Source organism: Chanos chanos, chromosome 9, assembly GCF_902362185.1.
Source record: "Chanos chanos chromosome 9, fChaCha1.1, whole genome shotgun sequence".
NCBI lineage: Eukaryota > Metazoa > Chordata > Actinopteri > Gonorynchiformes > Chanidae > Chanos > Chanos chanos.
Genome location: NC_044503.1, coordinates 40,972,602 through 40,990,101, shown reverse-complemented (window position 1 = coordinate 40,990,101; position 17,500 = coordinate 40,972,602). Strand labels below are relative to the sequence as shown.

Here is a 17,500-nt window from a genome sequence, read left to right as displayed (position 1 = left end):
GAGACATACAGCGAGAGACAGACAGACATACATGGACAGGGAGAGAGACATACAGCGAGAGACAGACAGACATACAGAGACAGAGAGAGAGATCCAGTGAGAGACAGACAGACATACAGAGACAGAGAGAGAGACATACAGCGAGAGACAGACAGACAGAGAGAGAGACATACAGCGAGAGAAAGACAGACATACATGGACAGGGAGAGAGACATACAGCGAGAGACAGACAGACATACAGAGACAGAGAGAGAGATTCAGCGAGAGACAGACAGACATACACGGACAGGGAGAGAGACATACAGCGAGAGACAGACAGACATACATGGACAGAGAGATCCAGCGAGAGACAGACAGACATACATGGACAGAGAGAGAGACATACAGCGAGAGACAGACAGACATACAGAGACAGAGAGAGAGATCCAGTGAGAGACAGACAGACATACAGAGACAGAGAGAGAGACATACAGCGAGAGACAGACAGACAGAGAGAGAGACATACAGCGAGAGAAAGACAGACATACATGGACAGGGAGAGAGACATACAGCGAGAGACAGACAGACATACAGAGACAGAGAGAGAGATTCAGCGAGAGACAGACAGACATACACGGACAGGGAGAGAGACATACAGCGAGAGACAGACAGACATACATGGACAGAGAGATCCAGCGAGAGACAGACAGACATACATGGACAGAGAGAGAGACAAACAGCAAGAGACAGACATACATGGACAGAGAGAGAGAGAGATACAGCAAGAGACAGACAGACATACATGGACAGAGAGAGAGACATACAGTGAGAGACAGACAGACATACATAGACAGGGAGAGAGACATACAGCGAGAGACAGACAGACATACAGAGACAGAGAGATCCACAGAGAGACAGACAGACATACATATACAGAGAAAGAGATCCACAGAGAGACAGACAGATATACATATAAAGAGAGATCCAGCGAGAGACAGACAGACATACAGAGACAGAGAGAGAGACATACAGCAAGAGACAGACAGACAGAGAGAGACAGAGAGAGAGACATACAGCGAGAGACAGACAGACAGACATAGACAGAGAGCATGGAGTGAAGTTTCATGGAACACATGTTCTCAGATGAAGTGTGTTTGTTTGTTTGTTTATTTGTTTGCTGACGTCTCTGTGTCAGTAAAACACTGATTTTGTCCTCAGACGCCAGCACATCTGTCCTCTCCCTTATTTACATTTCAGTTTTTCAAATTCAAATGTTTCAAATGTTTCAAATGTGTCATTTGATCATTCTTTCTGTCATTCCATCATTCAGCTCCTGGGTTACTGGGTCATTTGGTCATTTAGTCATTCCACCACACGGTCAGTCAGTCACTCTGTTATTCAGTATGTGTAGTTGCCTGGTTTTTATAAATCTGTGTTATTGCGACAGAATTGTGTGTTCCAGTTCTCTCTCGGTCAGATCTCTCTTTAACGAAAGCTCTGTCCATTCAGGAGGATTAAACGGGTTTAAAAAAGAACAAAGAAAAAAAAAATCTGCTATTTAAAAAAAAAAAAGAAAAAGAACAACGCAGCAGCAACAGTATCTTAAACGTGCGACACTTCTCATTAGGCACCTCCTTGACCTCTGACCCTTGGCCCTGACCTGGTCCTCAGAGGTGATCTCTGAATAGTTGAGGAGCACAACTAGAGAGCAGGATCATCTTTAAATCCATGACTTCTGACCTCTTTGCCTCTAGGGCAGTGTATGTGATTTTTGACCCCTGTAACTGCCTTTTGACCCTGACAGGTGAATGCGATCCCTCTGAAGTCGTCGTGGGTGATGACGTGTGCGTACGCTCCGTCGGGGAACATGGTGGCATGTGGAGGTCTGGACAACATGTGCTCCATTTACAACCTGAAGGCGAAAGACGGAAACGTCAAGGTCATGAGAGAGCTCGCCGCGCACACAGGTATCACACACATACACACACACACACACGCACACACACGCGCACACACACACACACACACGCACACACACACACTGGTCCCATGCACACATACGCTACAAAATCAGCACGGTTTCAACAAAAATATTTTCTCTCTCTCTCCCTCTCTCTCTCTCTCTCGCTCTCTCTCTCCCTCTCTCTCTCTCTCTCTCTCCCTCTCTCTCCCTCTCTCTCTCTCCCTCTCTCTCTCTCTCTCCCTCTCTCTCTCTCTCTCCCTCTCTCTGTCTCTCTCTCGCTCTCTCTCTCTCTCTCTCTCTCTCTCTCGCTCTCTCTCTCTCTCTCTCTCTAGGTTACCTCTCCTGCTGCCGTTTCCTGAGTGACAGTGAGATTATCACCAGCTCTGGGGACTGTACCTGGTAACCAGTTGCTCTTCTCCTATTTGCCTTTACACAGGACACAGTGAAACTGCAGGACTCAGACACAAAATGGCTGCCATGAGAACTGAGAGCATATTATTCTTGTGCTCTGGTCCCTTCGGTCATGTTTTTGATGAGACAATTTCACTGCACAAGTTTAACATGTTGCAAAATGTTCAAACTGGTTTTAAAACAAAACAATTAAGTCCACACATAAAATTCTCTGACCCCTCTGACTCTTTGACCTCTCTGATCCCTTCCTGTAGCGTGCTGTGGGACATTGAGACGGGCACACAGAAGACGGTTTTCGCCGGTCACCTTGGCGACTGCATGTCCCTGGCGGTGTCGCCTGACTTTAAGACATTTATCTCAGGGGCGTGTGACTCCACAGCCAAACTGTGGGACATCAGAGAGGGGCAGTGCAGACAGACCTTCGGTGGTCACGAGAGTGACATCAACGCCATCGCTGTGAGACTGACTACACACACACACACAGACACACACACACACACACACACACACACACACAGGCTGACACATATATTGCAATGCACACGCACTGTAATACACATGCTGACACAGGTAGACTAAAGATTACATCTATCGTGCTAATGCAAAGCGTCCTGTGAAGAAATTAATCAGTTCCCCGTCGATCAAGCGCACATGTCTCTGCAGCCCTTGGCGTAAGGGTTAGAGCAGAGGGTTTATGACCGAAAGGTCGCCGGTTCAATTCGCCGAGACGGCAGGAAAACGCTCGTGGCTGAGCTGCCTTAAGTCACTTCACCCCCAACTACGAAAAGAACGTAACACTCTTCAGGCAGACGTACATTGTAACACAAACATTTACTTACAAAATGTAAACACATTTTAACATCACCCTGTCAACTAAACAATGGTTACATTAACCAAAAAAAAGTCCGATTTAAGAAAAAAAAATTGGTAGGAAAGAAGAAGAGAAAGTTTTAACCGGCCGGGAATTCCATTCAGTTCATGTTCACAGACTTGTCTTAGCCTGTTACATTAGAGCTCGGACCCGAAAAGACTCACAGACTAAGTACTCACGTGACTCCTCTGAACCAAAAAGGGTGCCACGGAGGCGAAAACCCAAAATGTTAAAGATATTCCAGCGAAGGAAAAACTCCGTCCGTCTGCAGTGAGGTGGTCCCGCGTCGGATGTGCTCCACCGAACCGCCCGGTTCCACTGTCTCCTCAATCAGGACGGAAAACAGTTAGCATGCTGGCTAGCCTCCCGAACTCCGTTCCTGAGTTAGTCGAATTTTAGGGCCTTCGTGGGTTAAAAACAAGTTATAATTAAACTTTGACTAAAAGTCATACACAATTAGTGCTCCTATAGCGTACCTTCCCTTAAATTCTTGATGTTTCGATCTATTTTTTTACTTTTCTGTACTTCCAGCGCGCTCTGTTACTCTTGTCCACCGCTCACTTCTCTCCTCTTGCCGTCATTCATAGACATAACCACAGAACAATTATAATTGGCTTCTTGACAGTTTCAGGATTGTGATTGGTCAAGGAAATGTCCATCAAATTAAATCTTTCAAGAACAGAATTGTATCTCACAAGAACAGGCGGTCCAAATAGGTCATGTTCCCTAACAGGCGCGAGCGCACTCGCGCGTGCACGCAAAATACATTTACAAGCATATTACAACCATTTCAAGCAAACGGTCAGTTTTGAGAGATTGTTGTTAGGGACTGTTGTACAACATCACATACAAAAGAAACAAATATCTATCTATCTATCTATCTATCTATCTATCTATCTATCTATCTATCTGTCTATCTATCGATCTGTCTGTCTGTCTGTCTGTCTATCTGTCTGTTTGTCTGTCTGTCTATCTATCTGTCTATCTATCTAAACACGTAGACATGCATATACTCACATGTACTCACATGCACACAGTAGGCTACCTAATACACAGTAGCCGATTTGTTATTTTTTAACGGGGGGGATGGCCCAGTGGTCACTGACATTGCTCTATAGAGTATAGAGGGGGGTGACAGGTTAAGAAGGGGGGTGGCGTCCCCCCACATCCCCCTACAAATCACCTTCTGCTAATACACATACATACATACATACATACATACATACATACATACATATGTACACTCACACATTTGTAAGTGTTTTTAATTCCCCAAGTGTTTTTAATTCCAATCATTCTCTCTCTCTCTCTCTCTCTAACTCTCTTTCAGTTCTTCCCGAACGGGAATGCTGTCATCACGGGTTCGGACGACGCCACCTGTAAGCTGTATGACCTGCGTGCTGATCAGGAGCTCATCACCTATCAGGATTCCAGCATCATGTGTGGAGTGACCTCTATCGCCCCCTCCCTGTCTGGAAGACTTATCCTCGCCGGATACGACGACTTCAACTGCAACATCTGGGACTCACTCAAGTCCGAGAGAGTGGGTGAGTGACGGAGGGATGGGAGGGAGGACAAAGAGGAAAGAGAGAGATGTACAAAAGATATGTCGTTTGGATAAAATGACAAGAAAAGAGGTTTTAGGGGATGGGTACACGAGTGGATCAATGATGGATGGATGGATGGATGGATATATTTCATCTCGGCCTAATCTTAAATCTATTTTTATAATGAATGCTCTCGTGGAGCAAAAATTCATGATTTTCAAATGAAACATTTTGAACAATATGTCACTGACTATTCACTCTGTGTACGTGTGTGTGTGTGTGTGTGTTGCAGGTGTGTTGGCAGGTCACGATAACAGAGTGAGTTGTATCGGAGTGACAGCTGATGGGATGGCGTGCTGCACGGGATCATGGGATAGCTTCCTGAAGATCTGGAACTGAGACAGAGAGAGAGAGAGAGAGAGAGAGAGAGGGAGGGAGAGAGAGAGAGGGAGGGAGAGAGAGAGAGAGAGAGAGGGAGAGAGAGGGGGAGGGAGAGAGAGAGAGGGAGGGAGAGAGAGAGAGAGAGAGAGAGAGGGAGGGAGAGAGAGAGACAGAGAGGGAGAGGGACAGAGAGAGAGAGAGAGAGAGGGGGAGAGAGAGAAAGGGAGAGAGAGAGGGGGAGAGAGAGAAAGGGAGAGAGAGAGCAGGCATGGAAACATATCAGGCATTTGGAGGCTGGAGGGTGATAGAGTCAGCTGGAGGTTTTGGGGTAAAATAAAAATGTGTGTGGGGGGGGTGGGGGGGGGGGGGGGGGGGGGGGGGGTGAGGGGGAGGGGGAGGGGGGCAAAAGGGGTAGAAGTGTGTTTAGTTGGGACAAGTCCCAAAGAGAAAAATGAAGACATGAGACACAGTGACCATGGGGGGAGGGACAGCCCAAAAACACTAGTCAAAAAAAAAAAAAGAAACAAACAAACAAACAAACAAAGACTTTTCCAAGGAATGCAATATTCTTTGATATTGTTCCCAGAATGCAATATTCTTTGATATTGTTCCCAGAATGCAATATTCTTTGAATATCTCTAAATTCCATATCACAGTCGATGTTGCCAAACTAAGATGAACGAGCAAAAATTTGTGCGAAATGTAGGTTTACACAGACAATAACGGCAATTTTTTTACACTTTAGATAAAGATGTGATTTACCGAAATTCTGAGTAGATATTTAATAAGTTGAATGAAATACTGTCTGTTCCATGTTTAGGTACGGCTTCTCTGTTGACTGTAGCGATAGGTTTTTTTTTAGATTTTTTGTTTTGTTTTGTTTTCTTATTTTGATACTGTTAGCGTTAGTTACATCCTACCGATTGACACTGTCAGCTGAACACATGGCAATAAAGGATCATTAAGGAAGGAAGAGTTGATTGTGTGATTCCCTTCTGGTGAAACCCAGTCAAGCGTTGAACAGACAGACTGGACAATTTTACGGTTCGGTGACTGAAAACAAACGAAAAACAGATTTGATGACCCCGTTTTCAGGGAACAGAAACGCAAACAAACCATCAAATGGATGAAGATTAGTTTTACATGCTAAGAGCGACATTACCCATGATGCTCCGGCGCGCACTCACACTGAGAAACCAGTCAGGGTCACGGCACGACATTATTCTTCTGTTCTCACGTGTGTCTGTGATGGGTCATGTCACAGAACTCCGATTTCACTGTCCGTCATCTTTAAAACTGATTCTTCACCTCATTGTATCACTCACACACTAAAACTGTTCTGTCTGTACCTCACACACACACTAAAACCATTCTGTCTGTACCACACACACACACACTAAAACTGTTCTGTCTGTATCACTCACACACACAAACCATTCTGTCTGTAACACACACACACTAAAACCGGTCTGTCTGTAACACACACACACACTAAAACTGGTCTCTCATTCACTACCTGATTAAAAAAAAATCACGTGTTATCAACGTGTCCATTTATGACACAGAACAACATGGACACACTAACCCTAAATACAGAGATCTAACCAGAGGCTGTTTGATTTATACGAAAAACCAGAGAGACCTCAGTCACTTTCTTTAGCCAAATCACACACAGAACAAATCCATTGTGTTTAATAATAAAAACACCACATGAAAATACAAATAATTAAAGTTTATTTACATTTTTAAAAAGACTGTGCAGTTTGGAAGACAGACATTTGGCAGGAAAACAAATTTGGCAGGAAAAGCTTTACACACACACACACATACACGCGCATCTCATGGCTTTCGCTGTACATTTCAAAAAGCGTTTAGGGCAGGAGTTGTATGTACATAGTGTTGGGAAGTATCCGTCTGTGTTTCATGCGTCCAGTGTGTGTCTCTCTCTTTCCTCTTTCACTGGTTCTCTTTGTTAAGAGAGAGAGACAGGACTCGTCTGTCCATCTGGGCCATGCGACGCTTCTCTGGAGTGGAGATCTTCAGCTTCAGCTGAACAACAACAACATACACGTGTCATTTAAGAGAAAACTCCATCTCTCACACTCAGTCCACACGAGCCAAAGGCATCTGTAACTCACTTACTCTGTGTGTGTGTGTGTGTGTGTGTGTTACCTGGGAGGTGTCTCTGGGTGAGTTAGCCTCTCTGAGGATCTGCAGAGGTGAACGTCCTTCACCGACCAGAGTCTTACCTGAGAGAGAGAGAGAGAGAGAAAAAAAAAAAAAGAATGTCACCTGACCAAAATAAACACAGGAGGCCTCTGCCTTCCCCGCGACCCAGACCACCACTCGGCGTCACACTCACCCTTCTGTTTCTGTTTGGGGACCACGCCTTTGTTCTCCCCGCCCGCTGGTTTCCGTGACGACAGCAGAGACGACTGCGAGGAGACGGCGCCTCCTTTTGATCGCCCCTGGACTCCTCTAGCTCTCACCCCAGTCGTGCCAAACCCGACCCCAAGCCACTGCGGCTTAAACACAGCCTGACTGGGACTCTGGGTGTCCAGCAGAGGGCAGCGGAAACCCCCATGGGAGGCCGGGCATGAGTTAGGTTCCTCCAGCTGACCGGGGCTTGGCACTGACGCAGAGTTTCTGTCAGTGACACTGACTTTACACTGCTCCTCAGGTAACTGCACCGGAATGGCTACAGGTGCCTCTGGAGATAAAGCAGCATCTGGCTGCACTTCTGGAGCCACAATGGCCTCTGACTGCACTTCTGGAGCCACAATGGCCTCTGACAGGATGAGGCTGGGCGGCTGAATGGAGGGTAGGGCGTAGGGATGATCTTCGGGCTGCGGAGGAGGAAGAGGAGAGAGCGGGCGCTCCTCAGCGGAGACGGAGGGGTAAATCTCCGCGGGGCAGAGCCCGTCGTGACAGGTGAGCAGGCTCAAACTGAGCTCCTTTTTCAAAGGGGAGTCTCCAAACGTCAGCGCCTCCTCTGCCTCCTCCACAGAGAGCTCAGCCACCACCTCCACCTCATTCTGCACCTCCTCGCTGATTAGCATGAACGGGCTGCTGCTGAGGGAGCCGTAGTCCTGAGGGAGGTGAACGAGGACAGGAGTGGAGAGCAACCCGGCCTTCTCAGTGGAGGAGTTCCTTTCCTGGACAGGGGGGTCGGGCAGGAGGGGTTCACTGACGGCCAGTTTCGCCTCCTCCTCCTCCTCCTCCTGCTGTTGCTCCACTGTCTGCAGGCTGGGCTGCTTTGAAAAGGTGACAGAGGCGATGTCGCCCTCTGCAGGCTCATTGAGGAACAGAGCACTCAGACGGCGAGCCAAAGAACTGACAGTTACTGCAAAAAGAAAAGTTAAAAAAAAAAAAAAAAGAAGGGGGGGCGGGGCATTAGTTGCACTTCACCACATAAATAAACTCTCTCAGTGCACTGAACCAAGCCATTTACAAATTATGGTCCAGAGATGGCACAAATTCAAGAAACACTGTTGCAATGACAGAAGGACCGTGTTTAACGTGAAGGCCAGGTTGTTGCCGTTTGAGGAAAAACAGTGTACACCATATATATATCCCCTAGTGACCGAATGAGGGCTTAAAGTAAGTGTTGAAAGTGGAACTTTGATTAGCAGCAAGACTTTCCATAAGCGCATACCTCTAACTGAATCCTTCATTGGCGTACGGACAATACCAACTGTGGGCGAACGGGGGTCAACAGGGCCCGTAGGTCCAGCAGACTGTACCACAACAGGGACATGGGTGGCAGTACCTCCAACCTGTAACAACACAAGAACAGGAGTTTAAATGTTGGTAAAGTCGATTTAAATTTTTAAATAAAAAAAAATTTTAAAAAATCACCACTGTTCCCAGATTTATGTACAAAGCGTCATAAAATTAAAATACAGCTTAAATTTCCGAATAAAGCCAGTGTTTCACACTAACTCGCACGTGAACTTCCAAGCGTATCCTTGGAAGCAGTTGAACGACAAAGTACATTTGTCTGGAGAATAAACTCCGTCCCACGCGTTCCTTTGCCTTAATTTGACGTCCTTAAGTTCCCGGCGCAGGTGAGTTGAGTTACCTGTATAGGTGTGCGGTTGATCCCTGTGGAGGGAGACCGCGGGTCGGCCAGTTGGGCCACCCGCTGGTGTACCAGGCGCTGGTTCGGTTCCGGTTTTGGCGTGGATGCCACCTTCATTTTGCTCTCGCTGCTTCCCATGTTTCTGTCCTTTAACATTATAACGAGTCATTTAGATTCACAACGAACACTAAATATTTTTCATAAAGCAGATACCGGACAAACTAGGACGTATTTCGTCTGTTTCATATGCACTGTTCGTATACGTGACTTTAGACAGCTGTGCAACGGTTCATTTAAATAAGAGGAAGACTTAAACACAGTCTGTAATTGCCCCCACTTTCAGGACGATTAAAAAACGATTCCCTCTACCCTGTTGTCTGTATATAAGCCAAGTTAGCTAACTAATAATGTTACTTAGTCAAAACAGCCCAAAACTCACCCCTGAAAACTTGAAACTAAAAAAGCCTCGCTTACTCTTGCACCTCTGCAAATGCGGTGAAAAACTTCTCCGTTTACTGTATTCGTCACCACGCCGTACACTTCCCCGTTGCCTTACGAACTAAAAAATTTACTGAAACGAAAAAAAATTCACTAAAACCGTCTATCCGAGTTGTTTGTTCCTCAATATCAAACGGTACTTCATCAAACTAAACTTCACTTACTCTCTCCTCAAACAAGAGCATTTAAATCCACCAAAGCATGTCTGCGGCAATTTTCAAACCAACCAATCAGCGCTGCCGTACACTCCCACCCCTGCCCCTTGATTGGCTGACAAGCAAGCATTCCTCGTTGTAGGCGTGAACGGCGGTTTGAAATATGTACTTTGGACGAAACAAGGAAACGCTAGGTGGAACTCACTTAATCCAAAAATCATTAAAGGGCTTTTTGTTTTGAGCTGTCAAAAAAGTACCTATCACAAATCTCCACTTTAACATTATTTTCATTTAAAAGCCGTCTGCGTACTTTTAAAGAGTACAGCTTCTTGTAATGTCTTTCAGATATGTCTAAAGCGTATTCTGACATGTCTTTGTTTGTTTGTTTGTTTTTTCGGCATCCAATAATACACTAACAGACCAAGTGCACGTTATCAACGACTTGTTTGAACACTAACACAAAGAACACAGAATGTAGTTTTTTTATCCAAAGATTTATTGCTTAGATTACACATCGACAATCATTACAATTTTATGGGTTATTTATATTCAAAACAGCCATAAGAATACGATAATTATGATACAATGCACGATACGGCAGACTGGCGTTTTCAATTACAGCAAATTATATGTACAGCGTTTGTAGAGGCGCGGCGGGGAAAACAGAGAGAGAGAGAAAGAGAGACAATACGGCGTAGACATCGTCTCTCTCCTGTCTCATCTCTTCCTAATTACACACCTCGTCTCCGTGTACGGAGTCCGTCTCATGCTAATGAGGCATCGCCTTTTCTCTCTCTCTGTCCGTACAAAGGGAAAACTGATTTTCACACACAGTAAGACTACACGCACACACACTTTCTTTAGAGGCTCTGACCAGACAGGACGAGGGGGAAAAAACGCTCAAACCGTCAGATACCAAAACCGTCGATAGTATTTTTTTTCTTCCTCCACGTTTATGTCGCGCGGTACTGATTTTGAGAAGAGACCAACGACAAATTAGTGCAGGTTCTGTTAAAGGTGGTTCCTCTTTTGGGTTGGCTATAGTTCTCAGGTTCAGGCTGGTTGCTTTACGTGAATACCGTGGTGATTTTCACGTTTGGTATTTCCTCACTGATCGAGTCCAAGTTCATCCGTACCTTCAAACTTGGAACAGGCAGTGAATCGACTCCTTTTCAAACCCGATCATTAGATTTTTATCTCCTCTTGTCTTCTTACCATTCTCCTTATTTGCTTGTTCTTTCTTTACCCATGCTCCTTGTACTCATTCATCCATCCATCCATCCCTTCTTCCCGAACACCTTTTCCCACACTCGCACTCCACCACCCTCCTCTTCCTCTCCTCCCCCTCCCTCTCTCTCTCCCTCCATCATTCCGTCTCGGCCTCCCGCGGGGCGAAGTGGGCCAGGAGCGTGTCCAGGTCGCGCCGGTCGGCCGCCGCGTACAGCGAGCTCTCTCCCATCATGCTCAGCGCCATGCGCAGCGTCGACCAGATGTTGTCTGACATCACGGTCGCCCCGGCGACGGGACCTCGCTCACCTGCCGCCTGCCGCTGGAGAGACAGAGCCTCTAGAAAGTGCTCCACTGCTTCCCTGAGAGAGAGAGAGAGAGAGAGAGATGAGAAGCATATCAGAGCTTAAAAAGTTATTTTTTTTAAAAAAAAAAAAGAAGTCGAATGTTCCCGGCGGGCGTGAGTGGTGTTCAGGTGAGTGGTGTTCAGGTGTGCATATTCCCACCTGTGTGCGCCAAGGTTAACGCAGCTAATGCCCAGGTTGTAGCGGCTGCGGACAAAGCCAGGCTGCAGTTCCAGCGCTCGCCTGTAGGCGGCCACAGCTTCCTCTGAGCGACTGCCATTAGCCAGAGTGGCACCCAGTTTATTCCACAGCAAGTAATCCTGATTAAAAAAATCCCCCAGACATTCCATTAATAAATACGTGAGTGTGTGTCTGTGTACGTTTTTGTTAGTTTGTGTATGTGTGTGTATTTGTATGTGGCTGTGTGTGTGTGTGTGTGTGCGTGTGTGTATATGTATGTATGTGTTTGTGTGTGTGGGTGTGTGTGTGTATATATATGTATGTGTTTGTGTGTGTGGGTGTGTGTATATACACTACCGGTCAAAAGTTTTAGAACACCCCCATTTTTTTCGGTTTTATTGCAATTTAAGCAGTTCACGTCCAGTGAAGGACTTGAAAAGGAAAAAAGGTAAGCGGTAAGCTTCCAGACGTTCAAAAAAAAAAGTTTAGGTGACCAAAAACTAAAAAATAATGTAAATTTCAGAGTTGCAAACAATTCCTACAGGTGTTCTGACTTTTGTTGATTACTTGGAAATTGTCTGTCTGTATAAAAGCAGTGTTAGAACAGACTATGTTTCTGCCCCCTCTGACAACATTGCACTGCAGGAAGTAGCATATTGCTATCATAATGACAAGAAAAAGGCAATTAACAAAGGAAGACAGACAAACCATTATAACCTTAAGGAGTGTAGGTCTTTCCTTTAGAGAGATTGGAATGAGAGCCAAAGTGTCAGTGAGTACAGTTTCCTACACCATCAAAAGGCATGTGGAAACTGGAGGAAACTCTGACAGGAAGAGGTCCGGCAGACCCAAAGCCACAACGACCCAAAGCCACAACAGAAGGAGAAGAAAAGTCTCTGAGAGTCAGCAGCTTGTGTGACAGGCGTCTCACAGGACAACAGCTTCAACCACAATTTAACAGTGGTCGGAGTAAGCAAATATCAGTTTCAACTGTTCAGAGAAGACTTCGAGCCGCAGGTTTGAGAAGTTGTGTGGCAGTGAGAAAGCCATTGCTAAAATGGCAAAATAAGAGGAAGAGGCTTGCCTGGGCCCTGAAACACCAGCACTGGACTGTTGAAGATAGGAAGAAGGTCGTGTGGACCAATGAATCAAAATTTGAGATTTTCGGTTCATCACGCAGGGTTTTTGTACGCTGTCGAGTAGGTGAAAGGATGGTTCCTCAGCGTGTGACCCCGACTGTCAAACATGGAGGAGGAAGTGTGATGGTTTGGGGCTCTTTTGCTGGATCCAGGGTCAGTGACTTGCACAGAGTGACTGGCACCCTGAACCAAAAGGGCTACCACAGCATTTCGCAGTACCATGCAATACCCTCTGGTCTACACCTAGTTGGTCAGGGGTTCATCCTACAACAAGATAATGACCCGAAACACCCTGTGTTTGCCTCCACCCTATGTCAGAACCACCTTAGAAGAAAAGAACAAGATGGTAGGCTTCAAATCATGGAATGGCCAGCACAGTCTCCAGACTTAAACCCCATCGAGCTAGTTTGGGATGAAGTGGACAGAAGGGTGAAGGCAAAGCAACCGACAAGTGCAACACATTCGTGGGAATGTCTGCAACAGCGTTGGAAAGAACTTTCAGAACAATATTTGAGTTCCAATGTCGAAAGAATGTTATATCTGCAAACGGTGGCTACTTTGATGAGTCACAAATTTAGACTAATTGTGTTAGACGGAACAATTCTATGACTTCTTTTTTTAACTCCAACTGGGTTTTTTTTAGTTCTACGCTTTAATTTCAGAGTACACTGAGACATTAAACTATGTAAATTTCAATAAAAACTGGAAAAATGGAGGTGTTCTAACACTTTTGACCGGTAGCGTATATGTATGTGTGTGTGTGGGTGTGTGTGTGTGTGGTGTGTGTGTGTATATGTGCATTTATGTCTGTGTGTGTGTGTGTATATATATATATATATATATATATATATATATATATATATATACATACATATATATATGTGTGTGTGTGTGTGTGTGTGTATATATATGTGTGTGTGTGTACCTGCGGTGTGACAGACAGTGTGTATGTGTGCATATTTGTCTGTGTGTATATATATATATATATATATATACATACACATATATGTGTGTGTGTGTGTGTGTGTGTGTGTGTGTACCTGCGGTGTGACAGACAGTGTGTGTGTATATATATGTGTGTGTGTACCTGTGGTGTGACAGACAGTGTGTGTGTGTGTACCTGCGGTGTGACAGACAGTGCGGCCGTGAAACAGTCGACAGCTTTGTCATATTCTCCACTCAGATTGAAGAGAACACCCAGACCACACTGCAACTGTGGATCCACATGAGATGGGTCAGAACCAGCCGCTGCCAGGAACATCGACTGGACCTCAGTGAATAGAGCCCTGACAGACAGACAGAGAGAGACAGACAGCGAGAGAGACAGAGAGAGAGAGAGAGAAAGAGAGGCAGGCAGACAGAGACAGAAAGGTATACGAGAAAATCATTTTTTTTTAGAAGAAGTAATTTTTAAAGAAACATAATAATTCGTAATAATATTATTCACACACAGCTTTTCTTACTCGGGCAGAAGGGATCCAAACTTCTCTCTCTCTCTCACGCCCTCTTTCTCTTTCTCTCGTTCACTCCGCTCCAGAACGTGCCGGTACTTAGGGTTGTGTCTCAGCCAATCACGGAGCGTCTCACAGGCCTGCCTGTGCAGGGATTCGTTTGTGAAACTGACCGCCAATGCCATCAGGGCTGTCAAATTATCCTTCTTCAGCTCAATACACCTGAGAGACAGAGAGAGAAAGACACGGTAAATGAATAAATGTCCAAATCAATGCTATTCTATAGAGTTAGTGGTGTGGGAGGCCGCAGTCCTATGTCTCACCTGCGGAGGGCGCTGATGGCAGCAAACTCCTGCTCATTCTCAGCCTGACATGTCCCCAGATACTGCCAAGCCTATAATATCACACACAGATAAATATATGTATGTTAGACACACGTATATTAGACACTCACACAGAAACACACAGACAGAGTGAAGACAGACAGGTCATTTTAAGGGTGTATTGATAACTGATCAGATGTATTGATGAGGATTCTGACCAGGTGGTTGTCGGGTTCTCTCTGCACAGCACTCTCAAACAGCCGAACGGCACCGGGGATGTCTCCAGCCTCCATCCGCCGCAAGCCCTCCCCAAACGGGTCCTCGTGGGTCATGTACGGGTTCTCCTCCTCAAACTGGTACCCCTACAGACACAGACAGACAGACAGAGAGAGAGAGAGAGAGAGAGGGAGGGGGAGAGAGAGAACATCAGGTAACACAGGCACACACGTAAAACACACACACGCACACATACACACACACACACACACACACACACACAGACAGACGCACACACAGACGCACACACACATACACACACACACACGCACACACACGCACACACGCGTACACACACGCGTACACGTACACACACGTACACACACACGCACACACACACGCGCACACACACGCGTACACACACGCACACACACACACAGTGTAAAAGTGTGTACCTTATCGTAGGAGGTGCTGAGGAGCTGGTCGAAGTCGGAGAGCCAGGGATGAGCTTCCGCATCTCTCTTGGCCATCTCCTCCCACTCCTCCTGTAACTTCTCCCAGAAATCTACATCGCTCTACACACACACACACACACACACACACACACACACACACAGAGTCATCAGACACTGATACACACACACACACACACACTCACTCCTCTCACAGATATTCGATACCAGCGTTTCTTAAACTACGGGCCGCGAACCGTAGCCCCCCCCCCCCCCCCCCAAACTCTCTCTCTCACTCTCTCCAGCGTGTGCTGTTCCTTCCAATGCTTTTCCCATGATGCTCCTGTCTTGGTACTGACGTATATGTGTTTCTGTGTGTGTGTGTGTGTGTGTGTGTGTGTGTGTGTGTGTCTGTGCGTGTGTGTGTGTGCGTGTGTGCGTCTGTGCGTGTGTGTGTCTGTGCGTGTGTGTGTGTGTGTGTCTGTGCGTGTGTGTGTGTGCGTGTCTGTGCGTGTGTGTCTGTGCGTGTGTGTCTGTGCGTGTGTGTGTGTGTGTGTGTGTGTCTGTGTGTGTGTGTCTGTGCGTGTGTGTCTGTGCGTGTGTGTGTGTGTGTGTGTGTCTGTGCGTGTGTGTCTGTGCATGTGTGTGTGTGTCTGTGCGTGTGTGTCTGTGCATGTGTGTGTGTGTCTGTGCGTGTGTGTCTGTGTGCGTGTGTGCATCTTACCTCTACAGCCGCTTTGGCCTGTTGGAAATCTGGTCCGGCTGTGGTGAATTCGTCTACCCACGATTCCGCTGACTCCTCTGACACCTGGACAGGTAATGAACAGGCCACACCCATCAGCATCTCTCAGACCACGTCACTCCCACACCATGTAAGGCCGCCAGTTTTCCCACTGCTCAATCCCTCAGGATTAGTTAATCCCCAATAACATACCAACTGTCCCACAGAGTCCCACAGAGGGCGCTGTTCACACATTTACTCTGGTCAGTGTGGATTACAGAGACTGCATAAATACAATCCAGAATGAACACTCTCAGAGTTGACTGCGCGCTGCTGGAATGTGGCGTGTGAATAACGATGGAGATGAGGGGGAAAAAGCAGATGACAGAAAACGATCGAGAACGAGGGATGGAAAAGAAAAGATAGGATAAAGAGAGAAGAACCAGGAGGAAAAATCAGACGATTCATCCACCCCCCTCCCTCTCTCTCTCTCTCTCTCTCTCTCTCTCTCTCTCTGTTCCTGTATCTCTCCTCTACCTTTCTGACGCCTGAGGTCTTGACATAACCTCTCTCTACGGTCAAAAGTTCAGCCATCTGGGACTCTGCCACATGAAGCCAATCTAAGACCAGGTCTGTGGATGCTGCTTACACAACTATGAATAACGTTTAGACTAATGCTAATGACTCATTAGCGATTATTAATGCACTTCTATTTATAACAACTGCAGGGAAAAACAAAAATACAAAAATAAAATAAATGAATGACGTTTAAACCAATGCTAATGACTCATTAGTGATTATTAATGCACTTCTATTTATAACAACATACAACGTAAGGGCAGAGAAATGGGTGACTAAACAAAGTAAACAAACAAACAAATAAATAAATAAAGAGAAAAGGATTAAAAAAAAAAAAGAAAAACAAGATTTTGCAGGACCGCTGTATTGGCGTTGCTAGGCGACGTGGGTCCTACCTGCCGAATAACAGTAGCCCAGTGCTGTGCCTGTTTGGTTTTAACATTGTCAGTCTTCTCTTTGCCCTCCCGAGTCTCCACCCGCACCGTCACACCCTTTGACTCCTTCAGAAACTGGGCGGAGCATTCCAGGGGCATGGAGAAAGGGGGCAGGGTGGCGTGTGGGGTGGGGGGGGTGTTTTCAGGGGATTTTTGTGGGTCATTTGAAGGTGAAAGGGTCATTTGACGTATTAATGGGGTTAAAGAGGGAAGCGTGTGTTTTTGCGGGTGGAGGGGTCAAAGGTCAAAGGGAGAGGTCGTGATAGGTCATGGCAGAGGGGGAAAGGAAATGTCTCAGTTAAAAGGAACTCGGGTGGTCCGAGGTTTGAGTTGACAGATGAAAATGAGACAGCATTTTTGGGACTCTCGGGGCAAAAACAACAAAAAAATTCAGAAAACTGAAACTATCCTATTTAAACCTATAAAATGTATTTATGACTGACTCTAAGTCAGTTTTAAAGAAGTCAGTGTGATCTTTATGGCTATTTCCTGTAGGGCTTTGAGCCAAGATGGTCGCCCCATGTGGCACAGTTGCACTCTTCCCTCAT

At 46.1% G+C, this 17,500-nt stretch overlaps 3 protein-coding genes across 4 annotated transcripts in view; 1 reads left to right on the top strand and 2 right to left on the bottom strand.

Moving 5' to 3' along the window:
- The window catches only part of gnb3a (guanine nucleotide binding protein (G protein), beta polypeptide 3a), a 7,731-nt gene extending 2,561 nt beyond the window's left edge, over positions 1–5,170 (top strand). The window contains exons 4-8 of the mRNA XM_030784154.1: positions 1,784–1,946; positions 2,275–2,341; positions 2,608–2,809; positions 4,555–4,771; positions 5,064–5,170. Of these exons, the coding sequence (XP_030640014.1) occupies positions 1,784–1,946; positions 2,275–2,341; positions 2,608–2,809; positions 4,555–4,771; positions 5,064–5,170 (756 nt within the window). The remainder of the gene's footprint in view (positions 1–1,783; positions 1,947–2,274; positions 2,342–2,607; positions 2,810–4,554; positions 4,772–5,063) is intronic.
- Positions 5,171–7,108: 1,938 nt separating this feature from the next.
- On the bottom strand, positions 7,109–9,371 carry cdca3 (cell division cycle associated 3). The gene is made up of 5 exons (XM_030785592.1): positions 9,234–9,371; positions 8,808–8,928; positions 7,515–8,495; positions 7,325–7,401; positions 7,109–7,201 (listed from the first exon to the last, which is right to left on the bottom strand). The coding sequence occupies exons 1-5, from the start codon at positions 9,369–9,371 to the stop codon at positions 7,109–7,111; spliced, it is 1,410 nt and encodes a 469-aa protein (XP_030641452.1).
- A 992-nt stretch (positions 9,372–10,363) lies between these two features.
- The window catches only part of pex5 (peroxisomal biogenesis factor 5), a 13,895-nt gene continuing 6,758 nt past the window's right edge, over positions 10,364–17,500 (bottom strand). For both annotated transcript variants that reach the window (XM_030783712.1, XM_030783713.1), the window contains 8 exons: positions 15,943–16,026; positions 15,222–15,341; positions 14,769–14,912; positions 14,551–14,621; positions 14,240–14,449; positions 13,897–14,062; positions 11,620–11,777; positions 10,364–11,475 (listed from right to left, as the gene is read on the bottom strand). In XM_030783712.1, coding sequence (XP_030639572.1) covers positions 11,253–11,475; positions 11,620–11,777; positions 13,897–14,062; positions 14,240–14,449; positions 14,551–14,621; positions 14,769–14,912; positions 15,222–15,341; positions 15,943–16,026 — 1,176 coding nt within the window. In that variant the 3' untranslated portion in view covers positions 10,364–11,252. The remainder of the gene's footprint in view (positions 11,476–11,619; positions 11,778–13,896; positions 14,063–14,239; positions 14,450–14,550; positions 14,622–14,768; positions 14,913–15,221; positions 15,342–15,942; positions 16,027–17,500) is intronic.